The following is a 21605-nucleotide window of genomic DNA, read 5'->3' as shown; positions in this document are numbered from 1 at the left end:
AAAATACACCTGACATATCCCCCCACTAAGGGGTGGCTCCTGACACCCCAACACAAACAAAACACGTAAAACATGACATAAATTCAAAGTTCTGTAGGGAGCTGGGGGGAGGGGTGTCTTGAGGTGTGGGGCGTGGCGTGGCGAGAAAGGGCGAGGGGCATGGGACCAGGGCAAAGTCCATGGGGGGTGAAGCCATGAGAGGCTCGAGGGGCAGAGTCATGGAAGGTGAAGCCGTGAGAGGCTCGAGGGGCGGAGCCAAGGAACATGGTGCCCGGAGAGTAGCCAAAGACTCGAAGGGCCAGGGTGGAGCCAATGGCAGGGAGGACCAAGGCGGTGCTGGAGGCTCGAAGGAGCAAAGCGGAGCTGAGTGATCGGAAGACTGAGGTGGAGCCGGTGGGACTGAGGACCAAGGTGGAGCCGTAGGGAAGGAGGTCCCCGGTGAAGCTGACAGATCGGAGGGACGAGGCGCAGCCAGAGGATCGGAGAGCCAAAGCGGAGCCAGGTGACCGACAGACCAAGGAGGAGCCGGAGGGACGAGGGACCCCAGCACAGCCAACAGGCTGAAGGACCATAGTGGAGCCGAGGGAACACCGAGCTGAGGCAATGTTGAGGGACCGACAGGCCAAGGCGAAGTCTAGGGCTCGGAGGGTCCAGGCGGGATCGGAGGGCCGAAAGTTCCCCTTGCCTGCTCAGGAGAACTTAGGGTGGGTATAAGGGTGGGAACCATCTCCAGGTCCCACTGCTCAGGTGTGGCTGTGACGTGGCATGGAGCAGGCTGAGGCGTTGCGGTGACGTGGCATGGAGCAGGCTGAGGCGTTGCGGTGACGTGGCATGGAGCAGGCTGAGGCGTTGCTGTGACGTGGAACTTTGGCTCGGCGGCGGCCATGACGTGGAACTCTGGCTCGGCGGTGGCCATGACGTGGAACTCTGGCTCGGCGGCGGCCATGACGTGGAACTCTGGCTCGGCGGCGGCCATGTCGTGGAACTCTGGCTTGGCGGCGGCCATGTCGTGGAACTCTGGCTTGGCGGCGGCCATGTCGTGGAACTCTGGCTTGGCATCCGCCTCCCCCACAGTGAACGTGGAACCAATGATCCGTAGGGCGAGGTCGATATATTGAACCAGGCTGAGGGAACTGCGACCGCCAGGCATCAAAAAAGAAATAGACTCATTCAATCCAAATCTGAAACAGTCTTTGAGGGCAACCTCATTAAAGTCCACCTGGCAGGCTAGACCGCAGAAGTCCTCGACATAGTCCTCCAGGGGACGATTGCCCTGACGAAGGCGCAGAAGTAAAACTGCTGGGTTCATGGGTGGTCAAGTATTCTGTAACATTGTTAGCTGCGGCAATGATGAAGACGAAGACGATGATGAAGATGAGAACCCAAGTGCAGTTTATTTACAAAAGTGAATCCAAAACCCTAACTATAAACGTGATTTAACAAAAACATGAACTTGACATAAACTAGACTTGACTATGACTTGACTATGACTTGACAACAAAACAACATTCACATTCACATTCACATTCACATTCACATTCACATTCACATTCACATTCACATTCACATTCACATTCACATTCACATTCACATTCACATTCACATCCAATACTTGACAACTACACAATGGAAAACATGAGGCTTAAATACATGACATGGGAGAACTTAAACCAATGAACAAACAGAACTGATAACAAGATAATTAAACAATAAACCAATGAAAACATGACACATGAACATGGAGGGAAAACAAGACATCACATGACTAGGGAACAGGAACTAAACTTTTCAAAATAAAAGACATGAATCAACAAAATACACCTGACACTCGCATATTTGTCCAGCAACTTTTAACGACCAACTGAACTTGATTATCATCTAAAATTAATTTTAGCATCATAATGCAATTTACATTTTCTGAAGAAGCTCGGCAAATGCGATCCAAGGTAAAGAGGGTTAGATTTAAAAAATATAAAAGTTTTAAAAGGTTCAAAAGCTCGTTTTCTGAAAGTGAACTCAGCATTGGACAAATAGTTCTGATAGTTTATAGTCTTGAAGTGTAGAAAATGTCATTCAGCCGACTTTATTCGTCTACAGAACAGGGTACGGCTAATTTAAGTTTGTGTAAAGAAAAGGCATATATAGGTCTAAAAATATATATATTTTTTTTCGTTTGGTAATTTATTTTTTTAATTTAATGCGTTTTTCGTTTGGTAATTTATTTAATTTAATATAGGAAATTTTGCCAGCATTTTTTCAAAAGCTAAACAATAATTTTATAGAATTGTGCTATATGTTTGTGTTCCAAAAAAGCACACTGAGCTTTTCTCCTAGTATTGTGTGTTTACTTTTAATTTAAAACATCTTTGTGCACAGAAATAATTCTTTTTTTTTTTTTTTTGTATTGTCGGCTAATTCCATGACTGCTGTCTATTATTTTGAACGGTGTGAAAAAGCAACTTTAATAAATAAACGGATGGCTACCACGATTACATTAATCACAAACAGTGGCCATTCATTTGTTCTCCGTGCACTTGTCCATGTGTATGATACGAGGTATTTGTGTTGGTACTCCTGGAAGTGTCATGTTTGCAGTGATCGAATCTTTATGCCGTTAAGATCAATCCATAATCACGTACAATAAATTGGCTTTCAAGGATCCTATACCTTGTTGTCATGATTAACACAGGCTAACGACTGGGGTAAATTCTGTCATGTGACACTACATTTTTGCGTTAATGCCAATTTTCTCGACAAAAAGTGTTTCCAAACCAGTTTTTCATGACATTTGTAGTATTGACATAGAGTTTATGCGCTAGAGTCAAACGGAAAAATATTATGTCGACACTTGTGAAATTTTAGTGATAATTTGCATTTCCATCAGCTTAATTTTGATGCACTAAAACTTTTTCTGCAAAAAATGCTTGGATGGAAACGTAGTTAGTGTTAAAGAGATTAAGAGAATCTGTCGGGCAGCTGAAAGTAAATAGAGGAAAACTAGGCTGACAGTTAATTGTGATATATACAAATAAGCCATGACCGCCTATAACAAAGCAATACGTCTGGCAAGAAAAGATTACATTTCCAAGATTATTACAGAGAATTTTGGAAACTCTAGAATATTATTCTCCACTATTGACCAGCTACTTAACACTGCCCCCACCCCCCAACAGTTCTCTTCATCAAAATGCAAAGTACTCGCATTGTTCTTCAATAACAAAATAACGTTATTAGAGCTAGTATTGCTGCTGATGTAAACACAGATAACCTCAGCAAACCCTGTAAAGGAGTAAAATTCACCTGTATTACATTAACTGAGCTTTGCAAGATTGTCACTGAGTGTAACTCCTCCACTTCATGTATTGACCCTGTACCCACAGCATTTTTTAAGCGGGTGTTCGGCAGTGTTTCAAGTAATGTTTTGAAGATTATAAATACATCTTTTCAAACTGGCATCTTTCCAGATGCCTTTAAAACAGCTGTTGCAAAACCCTTACTGAAGAAGCCCAACCTAGACAGTAATGCTCTGACCAGATATAGACCGATATCCAACCTTCCATTTATTAGTAATATCCTTGAAAAGGTAGTTGCAGTGCAGATAAATTCCTTTCTTAAAGAAAACTATATCTTGGAGGAATTTCAGTCAGGTTTTAGAACATACCACAGCACTGAAACTGCTCTTACTAAAATAATCAGCGACCTCAGACTAAACTTAAATAAAAATGTCTCAATTCTTGTCCTTTTAGTCTTAAGTGCAGCGTTTGATACGATTGACCATGACATCCTAATCAATCGTCTTGAAAAGTTGGTGGGTCTTTCTAATTTTGTGTTAAACAGGCTTAAAACATACAGTATATCCAAGTGAGAAAGTTTTATTTTCATTTTGGAGATCATGTATCTGTCACGTTTAAATGTGTTTTTGTTCATGTTTTGTGTTCATGTCTTTTATTTTGAAAGTTTAGATCCTTGTTCCTGTTTCCTCTTTCTGGTCATGTGATATCCTGTTTCCCTCCATGTTCATGTGTCTTGTTCTCATTGGTTTATTGTCTTGTTAAATCGTTATCAGTCTTGTCGTGTCATTGGTTCATGTTTTCGTAATCTTATGTTCATTAGTTTAGTCTCATCATTGTCCATGTATTTAAGCCCTCATGTTTGCCATTGTCTTTTGTTGAGTATTGCTGGTGTAACATTGAGTCGAGTCGAGTCGAATCAAGTCTAGTCTAGTCTAGTCTAGTCTAGTCTAGTCTAGTCTTGTCTTGTCTTGTCTTGTCTTGTCTTGTCTTGTCTTTATATTCTGTTTTGTTTTCTTTGGATTCACATGTTTGGATACCAGCACTTTGTATATAAAACTATGCTTGGGTTCTCCAAACATCTTAGGTTGTACGTATTCGTATTGCTCCTGTTTTCCTGCCTCAACGTTACAGAATACTCGACCTCAGCATGAACCCAGCAGTTACATTTCTGCGGTTACGCCAGGGGAATCGTCCCCTCAAGGACTACGTGGCTGAGTTTTGTGGACTGTGTCACTTGATGGACTTTAATGATATTGCCCTCAAAGACCTTTTTTGTGGGGGCTTAAATGAGCCAGTCTGCTCCATGATGCCTGGAGGCAAAATTCAATGAACTCTGGCTCAGTTCATGGACTATGCCCTGGTGCTGAGCAGTCCATCTTTCACTGTGGGAGTGGCTGATGAGGGACTCAGCACTCCCACAAAGGCTGCCACATCTGTGTCATCTGCCATGAGCCAGCATCCACACCCACCATGTTCCACGAGCCCGCCACGTTCCATGAGCCCAGGCCTCGTCCGTCCCAGAGCCAGCATTGCAGGCCTCGTCTGTCCCAGAGCCAGCGTTGCAGGCCTCGTCTGTCCCAGAGCCAGCGTTGCAGGCCTTGTCATGCCATGTTGCCATGTCTGCCATGTCATGCCATGTTGCCACACCTGCCATTCCTACCTCGTTTGTCAACTGCTCCATGCCCTGTCTCGCCAGGCCATGCTCCACGCCCTGTCTCGCCAGGCCGTGCCTCAAGGACCCCCCCCCCCCCATAGTAGAACTCCCTATTTTTGTTTATGTTTGGGCATCGGGAGCCACCCCTTGAGATTTTTTAAAGTTTAGTTCCTTGTTCCTGTTTTCTCTTTCTGGTCATGTGATATCCGGTTTCCGTCCATGTTCATGTGTCCTGTTCTCATTGGTTTATTGTCTTGTTAACTCGTTACCAGTCGTGTCATTGGTTCATGTATTAGTAATCTTGTTATTATGTTCATTAGTTTAGTCTCATCCTTGGTTGTCTGTCATGTGGTTACCCATGTATTTAAGCCCTCATATTTGCCATTGTCTTTTGTTGAGTATTTGTTGGTGTAAGTCAAGTCTTTATATTCAGTTTTTTACTGATACCAACACTTTGTAAATAAAACTGCACTTGGTTCTCCAAAACTTCGTATTGTTCCTGTTTGTCTGCCTCAACGTTACAGTATCTAAGAAACATAACATTTGTTTTGGGGTCGCACAAGTGAGCTGCCTTGGTCCATTATTATTTTCACTATACATGCTGCCACTTGGTGACATCATTAGAAAACACAATGTGTGTTTCCATAGTTATGCGGATGACACACAACTGTATATCTCTGCTGAAATGACATTGCAGCTATAAACTCGATTACTACTTTGTCTTTTGGCAGTAAATAAATGGATGAGTAATTTCTTAGTTAAACGAGGAGAAAAACTGAAATCCTAGTAGTCGGCCCTAAAATAAAAAACACATTGGATTAAATCTGAGGTTTCAAGTCTAGGTGTTATCTTAGATTCAGATCTAAGCTTCAAATCTCACATTAATAAGGTGATGAAAACATCTTTTTTTCCCACCTTAGAAACATAGCTAATCTACAACCATTTATAAAACAAAAAGATGCTGAAAAATGGATTCATGCCTTTATTTCAAGCTGATTCGATTAGTGCAATGCACTTATTACTGGCCTCCCGAAAAGAAAAAAAAAAAAGAGACTTCAGCTCATTCAAAACTCTGCAGCTTGGTTATTAACCAGAACTAAGAGGAGAGAGCACATCACTCCTGTTCTAGTTGCTCTGCACTGGCTTCCTGTAGCATTTAGAATTGATTTTAAGGTCCTCCTCATATACAAAGCCCTTAATGGGCTAGGATCAATCTACATTGCCAATTCCCTTGTTAACTATGTGCCTTCAAGAACAATGAGATCATCTGCTGCTGGTTTATTGGAAGTTCCCAACAACAGTCGAAAGAAAATCGGGAATGCAGCATTTGTCAATTATGCCTAAAAAATGCTATGAAACACATTACCAATAGATATTAGGGAAGCCAGTTCACTAAATATTTTTAAAAGAAAGTTAACAATCTTTTTACTTTAGCCTTTAACTAGCAATGACTTTTCTGAAATTCTTTTTGTATTTTACATTGCATATTTTATTTATTTTTTTGTTATGCATTCTATATATTTTAATTTTATCTTTTATTATTATTATTAAGTGGGTCTCATTTGCAATCTTATGTTACATTAATTATGGCATTTTATGTTTTTATGTGAAGCACTCGGTGCTTGTAATGTATTTTTTATTGTACAGCACTTTGAGCTGGATTTCTTGTATGAAAGGTGCTATATAAATAAAAAATTAGTATTATTAAACAGATATACTTAAATCACAGCTGTCAAGGTGACAGCCCTAGGCTGATTGTGTTAGCCAATCAGAAAACTTAGAAGCACCCCATTGACCGCAAATCATTTTGCAAGTTTGAATTGACTCAAAATCAAGTTTGCTGACAAGTTTTAGAAGGGCAGGGTTTTGGAAAGAGGCTGTGTGGTTAATTCTGGGGCAAAGTTTGGTGGAAATTCACAAGATAGCTAAGGGACTGTTCAGACCGAACGTGTTCTTGTGCTAAAAAAAGATAGATGCACTATAACCAAAGAAAACAGAACGCAGGCGTCTCGAGATGTACTTGTAAAAGTTTAGGTTCTTTTTAACTTGACAAGGATCTATACCGGATACACTGATCTATACATGGATCTATCCTGACACGGGTCCAAGACATCATTCGCATGTTTACATAAAACACTATGGAAAAACAATGCTTATCAAAAATCAACAATACCACTTACATTTATTATTAAGTGATTATACAATGTGTAGATTATAACCTAGAGCAGGTGTTCTCAACCACTGGGTCATGACCCAAAATTGGGATCATTGTCTTCTGGGTCACAATGTCTTTTCTGTCATGAGTACAAATTACCAATTAGAATCATAGAACTGTACATTTGCAATGTTTGGGGCAACAGTGACCTCTATTGTCGAATCATGTTAATATCTCCAGGTTTACGTAAACAACCATAAGTAAGAGGCTGCATTTCTCTGAAGTTAATTATTAGCTGTCCAATCACAATAATCCATCAATGCTACAAATCATTCTTTTTGGACAAGATCTCTTTACCCTAGCTCCATGCTTTACCGTGCTAGTCTGAATGCAGTCCAAACTCTGGACATCATCATTTCAGAGTGGCAGTCCAAAGTAGGGTTGCCACCCGTCCTGTAAAATATGGGATCATCCCGTATTTAAAGATGAAATGATAAATGATACTGAATCAATATGGGCCGCGATTTGTCCCGTTTTTAAGCTGGTCCGATGGCGTCGCCACCAAATCATTCAAGATCATTCATTTAACCTTGATATTTTTTGGAAATTGTGCCAAGGGTGGGTAAGGGACTGTCTAAAAAGTCCTCACATTGTGCTAAAACTTGCTAAAACTGTACAGAGTGTGGTAAGGGACTGTCTGAAAACTTTAGCCAGCAGCACCAAAGCTACACATATTAGGCTATAGATATTAGGCTGCTATTGTATATTATTAACATATTGCACCCTGGTGAAAATAGTGTCAAATACTGTTTGCACCCATATTTAAATATTAACATACAGTATGGGCATCATTGCAGTGTGTCTATTGTGTTTATTTAGAGTCCCACAGACACACTACATTATCCTCTACCCCTTAACCTAACCTTAACCTTACCTTAGAAAAAATAACCTTGGTTTTACTACAGTAACCATGATTTCACCATGGTATTTTTTGTAAATTTACAGGAACCACAAAATTAACCATGGTTACTATATTAGCACCATATTACTGTAATAACAACACCATTGTTAATTGCATTAAAACTATGTTTTTTGCCAAAGAACATGGTTACTACAATATTAGTACTACAGTGATGCAATGTATATACACACAAGCGATGCCGAGCCACGGGAACAAGTGCGATCGACAGACCCTGCCTCCTGATCAAACCCCTCTCGCACTCCTCAACATTCACCGTGACCAAATCACTGCGATAAAATTAACATTTATATTCATTTTTTTCTATTATTTTAAGTAGTATTCAAGAAAATATTAAGAGTGGAAACAGGAAATTGAATGGGAAAAAGAGTGGGGCAAAAGTTGGATTCGATCTGTGGTCGCCAGGACAGCACTACACAATCATACACCGTCCACCACTACCGCAACATCTACTAATTTGTTTGTTGCATATTGCAGTGGTTCCACCAGACTACTGAGGTGCAAATAACTGGCTTGTGTGCTATTTACACCAGGATACAAACAGACACTCCCCTTTGTTGGCTCATGGATTACTAGCATTCAAAAAGTGGGATGTAGTGGGCAGAAGGTTGAGAAACCCTTCCCTAGAGAGCAGCTGGAGCAAGTACTTCAATTAATTCTTATGCTATGTAATAATAGCTTCTATTTCCAGCTACTATTATCTCTATTATAAAACTTCACCTTTTTTTTCTTTTTTTTATAAAACATTATTGTATTGTTTAAGTATGGCATTGCTGCTCTAAGAAACGGCAGTAGTGCAATAAAGACATTTTCTACCTGCTTTATTAGGGTTCTCTGCCACCCAGGCTATGGTGATACCGCCTATTTCTGAGTCACTGAAGCGCAACAAGAAGGTTCCGTTGGGTTTGGACATCAGCATATCCTGAGCTTGCTGTTTATTCACAAAGCCAAGAATCGCCCTAAAAATATACAAACACACAAGAGCATGAATACACACGTGAACACAAACATGCATAGCGAAACATATACGGTAAAGGTAAAGAAGCCGTAAAATCAGTGTGTACTGTACGGTATTGCTGTGATTTGTATACAAAGTATTATAAGATATGGGGGATTTGGGTGAAGAGGGGGAATAGGAAAAGACAGCAAAATAGAGAGTTGGAGAACGAGCAACAATCTTATCAAGCCCTCAACAAACCTCTCAGATCTTATTGCTGTGTTAATCCATCCATGGCTTAATGCCTTAATGTATAGTCTTAACCAGCCCTATTTTAGAATCAGCCAGTTGCCATGGCAAAGAACCACTCCATAATGAAGCTATCCATTATATACTGATTTAAAGAGAGGAACAAAAGAACAAGAATCCAACACCATCTTATAGTACTGTATTTGTTATTAATACTAGGCTACATTTTCATTGCATTCTTCACATGAATAGAGTCTAATATGCAGAATCTATGCACATTATAGATAACAATGTTTAATATAGCCAACAATAAGCATGACTGATCTGTATTGTTGCACTACTGTACATAAGGGTCAGCTTACACGTTAAGAGTGCTCAATTAAGTGTGTGTAAGCATGAAGCCAATCACTTTATACTCTTAAAGGGAAAGTTCTCCCAGAAATTATATTTTATTGTAATTTTTCCAAATCTTTATGACTTTATTCAATGGAACACAAAATGAGATGTTAGGCATACTGTTAATCTTCATTTACTTTCATTAAATCTTTTTCCATTGAAAGAACTTTCCACAGAAGAAAGTCATATAGGTTTGGAACAACAAAGGGTGGACTAATCCTTTAAGTGTAGAGGCCCATTAGAGCAGTAAGGTCAGACAGCGTAAATGACAGCGTTCCTGTTTTAGTGTGAAATACTGTATGTCATCGTTATGTGAGGACAGGAGAGTCACTGTCATCTTTCCTTTCAGTTTTGCTCTTATCTATTTGCTTGTGTTGTATTCTGCCATTAAATGTTGCTGTAAACTGTATAATTGGCCATTGTCCCAGACAACTGATTTCCTTCATAACTGTGCTTGTTTCATGTCTTTCACAGCACTCCGCAGTCTCTATTTTATCATATAATAAAATAATTTAAACTCAAATCAATATTTCATTCCATTTATTTATTTAATTATTTGATAAATAACCAAAAGTGGGATGATGTACAGTCAGCTGTTGATAATAGCAAAACAAACCCTTTCAGGGACATACACTTCATTTATTTTGGAACATTAACCCATTCTTAACATGTTGATGAATCATAATCAAGTCATGATGGCTAAATCTGTAGGTGTTTGTGTATGATGTACATTTGTCTATGTATTGTGCATCCAAAGGTCATTTCAGTCATCTTACCCGTCATTCCAGTGAGGCTTTAGGTGTTTTTTAGTAAGCTCCATGACACCATCAAACCACTGCCAAAAAGTGAAGTTCCTGCCTGGTAAACTCTCCTGTAATGGCAAAAAAATAAATTATTATACAGGGTTTAACAAGGTCCACAGAGGGTTTGTAAAGACCAAGTAGCATGTTTCTGTAGAGTATGGCGCTAGCAATGCAAAGATCATGGGTTTGATCCCTAGGCATACACAGTGGCAAAATAAAGTATGTGAACCCTTTGGAATTAGCTGGTTTTATGCATTAACTGGCCAGAAAAATGTGCTCTCATCTTCATCATAGTCACAAATGTAGACAATGTGCTTAAGATAACAAAACAACACACAAAAAAATATAATAATTCATATCTTTATTGAACACATCCTATTAAACATTCACAGTGCTTTGGAAAAAGTAAGTGAACCCTTGAATTTAATAACTGGTCGAGCCTCCTGCGGCAGCAATAACCTCAACCAAGCATTCCCAGTGGCTGCGGATTAGACCTTCACAATGTTCATTATGAATTTTGGACCATTGTTCCTAACAGAACTGCTTCAGCTCAGTCATATTCTTAGGATGTCTGGTTTGAACGGCTCTCTTGAGGTCATTCCACAGCATCTCTATTGGGTTAAGGTCTGGGCTCTGACTGGGCCACTCCAAAAGGTGGATTTTATTTTTTTTTTAGCCATTCTGTAGTGGATTTACTTCGATGTTTAGGGTCATTTTCCCTCAATGATGGCAAGCGGTCCAGGCCCCAAAGCAGCAAAGCAGCCCCAAATCATGATTATACTTCACAGTTGGGATGATATTTTCATTTCATAATGCAGTGCCCTTTTTACGCCATACATAGTGCTGCATGTTCATCCCAAACAATTCGACCTTAGTTTCATCAGCCCACAAAACATTTTTCAGTAGCGTTGTGGAGTGTCAAGGTGGTCTTTGGCAAACTTCAGGCGTGCAGCAATATTTTTGTTGGAAAGCAGCGGCTTCCTTCGTGGTGTCCTTTCATGGACACCATGCCTGTTTAATGTTTTTTGTATATTAGACTAATGAACAGAGATGATAACCAGTTCCAATGATCCCTTCTAGTCTTTAGCTGTCACTCTAGGGTTCTTTTTTTACTTCATTGAGCATTCTGTGGTGTGCCCTTTTATTCATCTTGGCTGGACGGCCACTTCAAGAGAGTAGTCACAGTACTACAATGCAAAAATTATTTTCAAGGCAAGTGTTTTTGTCTTGTTTTCCAGTAAAAATACCTAAACATTACTAAAACGTGATTTATTTACTCGACAAGCAAACAGGCATTAGATTTTAAGTCTTGTTTTAAGATAAATCTAATCAAATTTAGTGAGATTTATGCTTAAAACAAGAAAAAACTGTCTGCCAATGGGGTAAGAAAAATAAACTTAATTCAAAGGTAAAACAAATGTATTTTGCTTATCCCATTGGCAGATTTTTTGTTTTTTGTTTTTTTGTTTTAAATCTAAAGTTCACTAAATTTAGTCAGATTTATCTTAAAACAAAACTTAATATCTTATCCCATTTTGCTTGAAAAGTAAATAAATCCGTTTCTTAGAGTTTTAAGAATGTTTAGACAATTTTATAGAAAAACGAGACAAAAATACTTGTCTTGAAAATATTTTTTTTGCCGTGTAAATCATCTCCATTTATGAACAATTTGTCTAACTGTGAAAAGATGAATATGTAAGCTCTTCGAGGTAACTTTGTAACCCTTTCCAGCTTCATGCAAAGCAGTAATTCTTGATCGTAGGTCTTCTGAGATCTCTTTTTTGTGAGGCATGGTTCAGCAGATTCTTCTTGTGAATAGCAAACTCAAAATGTTTGAGTGCTTTTTATAAGTCAAAGTAGCTCTAACCCACATCTCCAATCTCATTTCATTAATTGGAGGCCATGTTTTCCAACTCCTGACTCTAATTAGCTTTTGTTGACATCATTAGCCTAGGGGTTCATATACTTTTTCCAACCTACACTGTGACTGTTTGAATGATGTATTAATTATGTACAAGAACAATACAATAATCTGTGTTATTAGTTAAAACAGATTGTGTTTGTTCAGTATTGTAACAAAGACAAATTTATACATAAATGCAGGTAATTCCAAAGGGTTCACATACTTTTTCTTGCCACTTAAACATATACCTTAAAGGGATAGTTTGCCCAAACAATAAATTATGTCATAATTTACTCATCCTCAAGTTGTTCCAAGCCTGTATGACTTTTTTTTCCCTCCTGTGGAACACTAAAGGAGACTAGGCAGAATGCTAGCCTCATATAGCATTCACCTTCATTGTATGAAAAAAGATGCAATGAAAGTGAATAGTGACTAAGACTAACATACAGACTAGTATTTGAGTCGTTCTGGATAAGACTGTGTGCCAAATGTATGTAAATGTTGTTGAACTTCCTTTTTTGAGCATGTATGACGACTGTTTGCTCACATGTGCTGACACCTTACAAAAAATGCAAAAGAAAAAAAAAATTGAGAAACTGCTGTTAATGAGCAATTTATTCATTGAAAACGGACAAAGAGGTAAAGATCAGACAGTAAACAGCTCAAGTTTTAGGCTGAGATTATGTGGTAAAAGAAAGGTACAGGGCTAAAGAAATGCAGGCATGACTGTCTGAATGAGAGCATGATCCTCTGCCTAATGTTCATTCAGTTTTTAATCACTGATCCACAGGCAAAGTCACAGTACTTAGAACTGAAGACAACAAGTGTTCTTCTTTATTTTTAATCACTCTCTTTCATAGAACATGGTGTCCTGTATCCTGATCATAACATCAGTTTCAACAGTTAACATGGCAGAACAATGGACACACACAGGAAAACATACCTGGATTTACTGATGGCTCCTGAATAGACATAACAATGGTCCAGAATTAACTTGCCTATTGAGAAAATTTTCTGGCAATAACTATTTTTTACCGATCATAAAACTATATTTCCAAAATAAATAAATGCAATGACAACACAATATTTAGCTGTGCTTTTTTCACTGCATATTTGAGCAAGTCACTTGCAGCATCATATATGAACATCCCACTTTCCACTTCTAAATAAAGTTACCAGAAAACTGGTGAGTACATAGTGAGTTTTATATCCTCTAATTTTTTACTTGCATTTGGCACTTGGCTAGTATTCATTTGGACAATGGATATGACGCACACACAAAAAAAGCATTGGAAAAGCATCAAATCACTGCATGTTTTTTTTTTATTTTTATTATTATTTATTTTTATCCCCTTTTCTCCCCAATTTGGAATGCCCAATTTCCACTACTTAGTAGGTCCTTGTGGGTTACTCACCTCAATCCGGGTGGCGGAGGACAAGTCTCAGTTGCCTCCGCTTCTGAGACAGTCAATCTGCACATCTTATCATGTGGCTCGTTGTGCATGACACTGCGGAGACTCCCAGCATGTGGAGGCTCATGCTACTTTCCGCGATCCATGCACAATTTACCACACGCCCCATTGAGAGCGAGAACCAATAATCGTGACCACGAGGAGGTTACCCCATGTGACTCTACCATCCCTAGCAACCAGGCCAATTTGGTTGCTTAGGAGACCTGGCTGGAGTCACTCAGCACACCCTGGATTCGAACTCGCGACTCCAGGGGTGGTAGTCAGCGTCAATACTCGCTGATCTACCCAGGCCCCCATTGCATGTTTTTAATAAAATTATGATATTTTAAAACAATAAAGGTATCGTTATTTCTCCGCAAGTGTGTGTGTACTGTTAGCAATGAATTAGAATGTGTAAATAAACACAGCCATAAACATAAAAGATGCCTGAATTCCACAGGCCTTTGTTAGCAATGCTGCACGCTCAATGTAGCATATCAGCACAAGGCCATTTCAAAGGCAGCTACAGCCTTAGGTCTGCACATCAAAAGCTCTGTGATCAAACCTCACTTCCTGAATAACCATTAACTATTGCAATGGATGAGAAACAACAATGATCAGATTCTGCCCCGGGCCGTCAAGATCGCCACTTAATATTAAGAAAACAAAGTCAGAAAAGATGAGAGACTAGTTTAGGATTAAACCATCTGTGAGAACATTGTTCGTCGGTTCTGTTGGGTAACATGCATAAGGTCATAGTTACAGTCAGAGTTATTGTTACAAAGTAACAGGCCATGCTGCTTTCAACTTCAGAGTTTCATTGGAGCTGACACAAAGTTGTCAAAGTCATCATGTTTTAAGCAAGAATGAATTTGTGAGCTTTTTCCATAAATGGAGCAGTCAGTAATATAACTGGCTGGCAAGTTGTTTTTTAAGAGCTTTGGCTAGTAATGTAAATTGTGTGATTCTCTTGACATTTTAACCTTTGAACCACAAGCCGAACTCAACATCCACAAATTTAAACCTTGTTTGTGTAAACATGATTGGTACACTAGCAGTTGTGATGTCAATTGTGTAGCTTTATCCTAAATATATTGTTGGGTGTTGTGTTGTCGTTTCATAGGCAAAGCAAGTTATTACATTTTGATAAAAGATTATGAAGACATTCTTTTTTTTATTTGGAATATTGTGCAGCGATGCATCAAGCACAATAAGACCAGGAACATACATTAAGAAAGTAAATAGGGTCCAATTAGATTTTTTGTTCACTTTAAAAACAACTGAATTTTTCCACTTAATTTTGGCCCTTTTCTTGATATGGAATCCAGAAAATACACAAAGATGAGTAAATTATATGGGAAAAAATGGGGAACATAATCAGAAAAAGTCACAAGCCAGATTCGAACCTGCATTACCCACATGAGCACCCCACCTCAATGTGTCGGAGAATGTGTGCTAACTATTGACCTGTTAAACACTGGGCAGTGTAGTCCAGTACCCTGACGAAGGTATAGTTGCTGTCAGTTTTATTCTAAAGTGTGGGTAGTGCATTTTCTTACCCTATTAAATTGCGACCAGGTCATGGTCATGTTGCGGTAGTCATCAGGGTTGACGCTGGAGCTGCTGAAGGCTTTCTGAGCAAGAAAGACCAGATTCTCCTCAGACAAACCTCGATTCGACTGCACCTCTGCCTTGTACTTCATATTCAGAGCCTCACACAACTGTGGCCATAACACCTTGTCTGGAACTATGAAGGGCACTCGTCCCTGAGAGAGGACATGACAATTAGGACCCCTCCAAAACTCTCTATTAACATTTGTCACTTGGAAAGTGTATCTATTGAACCTTGTATCACAATCAAATTGGTTTATGTTTTTTTTTCAAAGGGGTAAAATCATGTGAAAACAAATTTCCCCTGATCTTTTGACATAAACGATTTTGATGTAGTATGAAATACTGTAAAATTATAAATTTTAGACCTCAAAATTTCCTCACCAAGTCCAAAAAGAACATCTATTGAAACCAAGTGGCAAAAATGACTTGTAAATATCTGCAACTTTGTGACGTCACAGAGATGAATGCATTCACACATGTGTCCATATTTATACAAAAATTATGCATATTCAGAGTTCCAAAACTCAGCACACACAGTCACTAGTGAGGTTGTAAGGAGAAAGCAGGATAGATACCACTTTTCCTAAACACCAGAAGAACTAACAAAATGAGTAAAAAGTAAAAAGTTAATCAAAGCTTGTGATGTTACTGACTGTGTGTAGCACCTTCCGCTCTGCATATCCTTCTAAAGAATCCCAATGTTACAAACAAGCCGCTAAAGTTTATTTTGAACAAAATAAATTCAGCCCACAGTATCTTAAATAGTTTAAAATGTCTAACATTATAAGAAGAAAAATGTATTAAAAAATGTATGATATGATCTAGGGCTGAGAGGTATGGCGATATACACTCACCGACCACTTTATTAGGTACACCTGTACACCTACTCAGGGGATTATCTAATCAGCCAATCGTGTGGCAGCAGTGCAATGCATAAAATCATGCATATACGGGTCAGGAGCTTCAGTTAATGTTCACATCAACCATCAGAATTTCGACCATGGCATGATTTTTGGTGCCAGACAGGCTGGTTTGAGTATTTCTGTAACTGCTGATCTCCTGGGATTTTCTTTATATATATATATATATATATATATATATATATATATATATATATATATATATATATATATAAATTATTTGGGGGGATTTTCTCCGCTTTTCTCCCCAATTTGGCATGCCCAATTTCCAACGCGCTCTAATTCCTTGTGGTAGCGGCGAAGTGACTCACCTCAATCCGGATGGTGGAGGACAAATCTCAGTTACCTCCGCTTCTGAGATAGTCAGCCCACACATCTTATCACATGGCTTGCTGAGCGCGTTACCAAAGAGACCTAGTGGCTGTGGAGGCTCGCACAATTTACCGCGGCATCCACGCACAACTCACCACGCACCTCACCGAGAGCAAAAACCACCATTATAGCGACCACATGGGAAGGTAACCCACGTGACTCTAGCCACCCTAGCAACAGGGCCAATTGGTTGCTTTGGAAGCCTGGCTGGAGTAACTCAGCACACCCTGGATTCAAATTCACGATTCCAGGGGTGGTAGTCAGCGTCTTTGCTTGCGGAGATACCCAGGCCCCCTTTTGATCTCCTGGGATTTTCACGCAGAACAATCTGTAGAGTTCACTGGTGCCAAAAACAAAAAACATCCAGTGAGCAGCAGTTCTGTGGACGGAAACACCAGATTGGTTCGAGCTGATGTAAAGGCTACAGTAACTCAGATAACCACTCTGTACAACTGTAGTGATCAGAATAGCATCTCAGAATGCACAACACGTCGAACCTTGAGGCGAATGGGTTACAACAGCAGAAGACCATGTCAGGGTCCACTTCTGTCAGCCAAGAACAGAAAGCTGAGGCTGCAGTGGGCCTACCAACTGTGTACCTCAGGAGAAATCAAGATTTATCAGACCAGGCTAAGTTTTTCCAGTATTTAACTGTCCAGTTTTGGTGAGCCTGTGCCCACAGCAGCCTCAACCAAACGTGGTCTCCTGCTGTTGTTGAAAATCTGCCTCAAGGTTCGACGTGTTTTCTGAGATGCTATTCTGCTCACTACAATTGTACAGCGTGGTTTTCTGAGTTACCGTAGCCTTTCTGTCAGCTTGAACCAGTCTGGCCATTCTCCATTGACCTCTCTCATCAACAAGGAGTTTCCGTCCGCAGAACTGCCGCTCACTGGATGTTTTTTGTTTTTGGCACCATTCTGAGTAAACTTTAGAAACTGTTGTGCAAGAAAATCCCAGGAGATCAACAGTTACAGAAATACAAAAACCAGCCCATCTGGCACCAAAAATCATGCCACAGTTGAAATCACTGAGATCACATTTTCTCCCCATTCTGATAGTTGATGTGAACATTAACTGAAGCTCCTGACCCACATCTGTGTGATTTTATGCATTGCACTACTGACACATGATTAGCTGATTAGCTAATCCCATGAATATGTAGGTGTACGTCTGTACCTAATAATGAGTGTATATCGGTGTATATCGGTGATGGTATAAAGTTTTAACCTGTAGAGATTTTTCTATACCGTATGTCAATATCTGGGTGCACGACGCTCCATTTGGCTGCAAGTGAGACTGATAGTGAGAGAGACGAACAAACATGGAGAAAGATGAACACACAGAATGTGGGACGACCCTGAATAATTCAAACTTATTTGGCAATACGAGGTGCCGTTTTCTCACGTTCTTGGATGAAGCTTTCCTTCCAGTATCTGTACTTCAGCAAACATGGAGAAAGAAGCGATTGCACTGAGTAAATAACCTCAGGAGTTATTATAGAAAACACCTTTGTCAACAGTGCATTTATATCTGGTAAGCTATATAGATACCAAAAATTTTTCCAGTATCCAGTAGAAGGCTATAACCAAAACTAATACATGATATAGAGTTTTGCTTCAGAATAAAAGCTAACGCTTATATTTAACTAGACAGAAGCATCATTTTTTGCTTAGATTGAAAAACGATGCAGAGTAGATAAAACAGATCAAATATTATTTTTAATAATTATATATTTATAAATCAAGTTTTTTCATCGCAATGGACATGACGGGTCTACCATTAGGCTACTTAGGACATCATTTTAAATAAAAAAAAACTTCTTTTTTCAGAAGTTTTTGAATCACTTTCCATCAAAATGTGTAGGGTACATCGTCATGTATATTGTTATCGACCAAATATTTCAAGAATATCTCTCTATAATTTTTTGCTTATATTGTCCACCTATATAACATGGTTACCTAATATGTTTATTAACCTTTTTTGTTGATTTTCCAGAAGAAAAAAAAAAAGGAAAAAAAAAAACGATTTATTGATTTATACTGTTGCTGTACTATAAAATTACTAGAATTTTGGTCATATTGCCCACCCCTATTATGATCCCTTTAAAGAAAAGTACAGGATGATTTCACGAGAATTTATAGTAATACTTTACATCAGCTCTGTCATGCCTCCATTACCTGACACATCCTGCTTGATTAGAAGAACCAAAGCATGTAAAATGTTCTGCATACATGCCACTCACTGCTGCCCTGAAGAAAACTCACTTTGTATTCAATGTTTTCATGACTCATGATGATCTGATCTTTGGCATCTCTTAAAGAAGATTAAAGGTAGAATACGTACAGTAAAGGAACATGAGTCATATGCCACCAGCCATCCAATCAACACACATGCTTTGAACATGACTACTTTATTTATATGTTGTGGGGAGTTTGAGGTGTCTTGGTGAGTGGGTAAAAATGAAAGGATGTATGGTTTGGAGAATGGGTCTTGTGTGTTTTCAAGTGAGGCCAGATCTCTGTGCAAATGTTTTACAGAGCTTAATGGAAACTTTATTTATCGGCACATGATCAGGACCGGTGCAATTTGTTTCTGGGACTTTCATGTGATGGCGTCATTAAACGGCACAATTAACTTATTACACGGACAGTCCCCTTGGAGTAAGCCGAGTTAAGTGCATTGTTCAAATGTACAATGGTGATACATGGCTCACTCATTAAAACAAAAAAACAAAAAACAAAAATAAATAAAATAAACTTCCGATTTTACAAATTTGAGTTTTATTATTAGTTCATGCATCTTAGCTTTAAAGCCATCTAAATGCTAGTGTACTCCTAAAAGTTAGCTAAATTAACTTTTAACAGATACACGCATTATAAACTTTCTCTTCTGGAAAAATGGACCAAAAATGTTGACGGTTCATCTTGCACCAGACAGAGTTCTGTCCAATCAAATACGCTCTAGAATGAAAATTTTCTTTCCCTTCTTCCTGTTTTAAAAGGAAGTACGTCAACAAGGACAGAAAACTCTGCTCAAGCAATTTCATGGGGTCTTTAACCACTACGCCACCACCCACTCAAAATGGAAAAACTGATGTTATCTGAAACTAACCGGTTCAGCGAAAGCATTGTCCCACAGAACGGTGGCTGTGGCATTGTTATCTTGACTTCCATGGACAATTACCACCACTGGCAAAGAGAGAGTCTGGGAAAAATAGGTGTGGAAGAGAGACAGAGAGCGAGAGAGAGAGAGAGAGAGAGAGAGAGAGAGAGAGAGAGAGAGAGAGAGAGAAAAGGATGAACCAGGTAGTATTTGACTTGTTATATATAATTCCTATAAGAATAGTTATAGAATAATTATCATTATTATAATATAAAGTAAATATAATAATTAGAATGGTTGGCTTTGTATTGCCAAATCTATCAAAGCATTCCTTTGAATAAACTGGAAAAGCAACATTAGTCAAAATGAAATGTGCATGGATCTTTGGAAGGTAATGATAACCTTTAAAACCAATGTAGAGAATTTTAAGTATTAATGATTGCTATGCCCTTTTATGTGATTTTAAACAGATTTAGTTTACTGTACGTTTAATGGTAAGTAGCTCATAAGCACAAGACTTCTGAAACTCACCTTAACCTGAAATACCAGCTCATTTCCCCCAACGCTAAACTGTGACTCAAACAAAATGGTAAATTTCTCCTCTGTAACAGACTCGGCTCCTCGACGGTCTGAGCGTCTGATTCGCTTCAAAGACTACAGAACAAATGAAAAGAAGAAAGAAATAGAGACTTTCATGAAAGCAGTTCAATTTGTTCTCTGTATTTAAGATTCTTTCACTAGGTTTAATGCATACACAGTGACCCTAAAATGTATTTGGACACTTAAACCACACTTAAAATTGTCTGAATGTTATTGTATTAGATAACAAAATATCAATAAATAAATAAATACAATTAAAGAAAGGTAGCACAGTCTCGGCTCTCTAAAGTTAGCCTTTATAGATGGCCACACTGCACTTACCATGTTTCTAAAGTGTGCACTCAAGGTGCCTGTGGTCTGATGGTACTCCATCACACAGTTGTTATTCAAGATCTCTCCACTGCTTTCACTGTAAGACAGACACAGAGACAGACAATATTATTATTTATTGCCAGAAAGATGGAGACGTTGCATGGCATTAAAGGGATAGTTCACCCAAAAATGAAAATTCTCTCATCACTTACTCACCCTCATGCCATCCCAGGTGTGTATGACTTTCTTTCTTCAGCAGAACACATTTGAAGAACAATAGAAAAATATCTTAGCTCAGTAGGTCCTAAAATGCAAGTGGATGGTGATACGACCTTTGAAGCTCCAAAAAGAACAGACAGTCAGCATAAACGTCAATCATACGATGCTGGTTACATTAATGTCTTCTAAAGCGAAACAATACATTTTGCTGCAAAAAAGAAACATTTTTTAAGTACTTTTTAGCTATAAATCATCGATTCTGTTCAGCACACGTAGCGCGTGTAACGTAATCACGTTGTTATGTTCATGCGAGAACAGATGCACGTGCGAAACACCCGGAAGAGCAGCGCTGTTTACAACTGAGTAGGAGGAATGCTGTACAGAAGCTTGGTTTAGATCTGTATTTGTATCTGTTCGTTTACTCACAATGGTACATTTGTATGCTCATACTGGATGTCTCAACCGAGAGAAAGAGAAAAACGTGAGATTACATCCATAAAAGAGAGAGCGCTTTAACTCCGCCCTCTCGTGAATATGCACACTGCTGCTGACAGGCAGCGATGATTTATAGTTTAAAAGTACTTAAATATCGATCTTTTACATACCAAAAGCCATCGTTTTGCTTTAGAAGACATTCATTTAACCA

At 38.9% G+C, this 21605-nt stretch overlaps 1 protein-coding gene across 3 annotated transcripts in view; it reads right to left on the bottom strand.

Moving 5' to 3' along the window:
* Positions 1-21605, bottom strand: part of LOC127452374 (signal transducer and activator of transcription 5B-like) — a 145086-nt gene that overhangs the window by 12709 nt on the left and 110772 nt on the right. For all 3 annotated transcript variants that reach the window (XM_051717808.1, XM_051717809.1, XM_051717807.1), the window contains 6 exons: positions 20750-20837; positions 20360-20482; positions 19838-19930; positions 15380-15586; positions 10440-10534; positions 8898-9040 (listed from right to left, as the gene is read on the bottom strand). In XM_051717808.1, coding sequence (XP_051573768.1) covers positions 8898-9040; positions 10440-10534; positions 15380-15586; positions 19838-19930; positions 20360-20482; positions 20750-20837 — 749 coding nt within the window. The remainder of the gene's footprint in view (positions 1-8897; positions 9041-10439; positions 10535-15379; positions 15587-19837; positions 19931-20359; positions 20483-20749; positions 20838-21605) is intronic.

This window comes from Myxocyprinus asiaticus, chromosome 14 (assembly GCF_019703515.2).
Source record: "Myxocyprinus asiaticus isolate MX2 ecotype Aquarium Trade chromosome 14, UBuf_Myxa_2, whole genome shotgun sequence".
NCBI lineage: Eukaryota > Metazoa > Chordata > Actinopteri > Cypriniformes > Catostomidae > Myxocyprinus > Myxocyprinus asiaticus.
The sequence above is the reverse complement of the archived record's forward strand: the minus strand, read 5'-3'. Positions and strand labels throughout refer to the sequence as shown.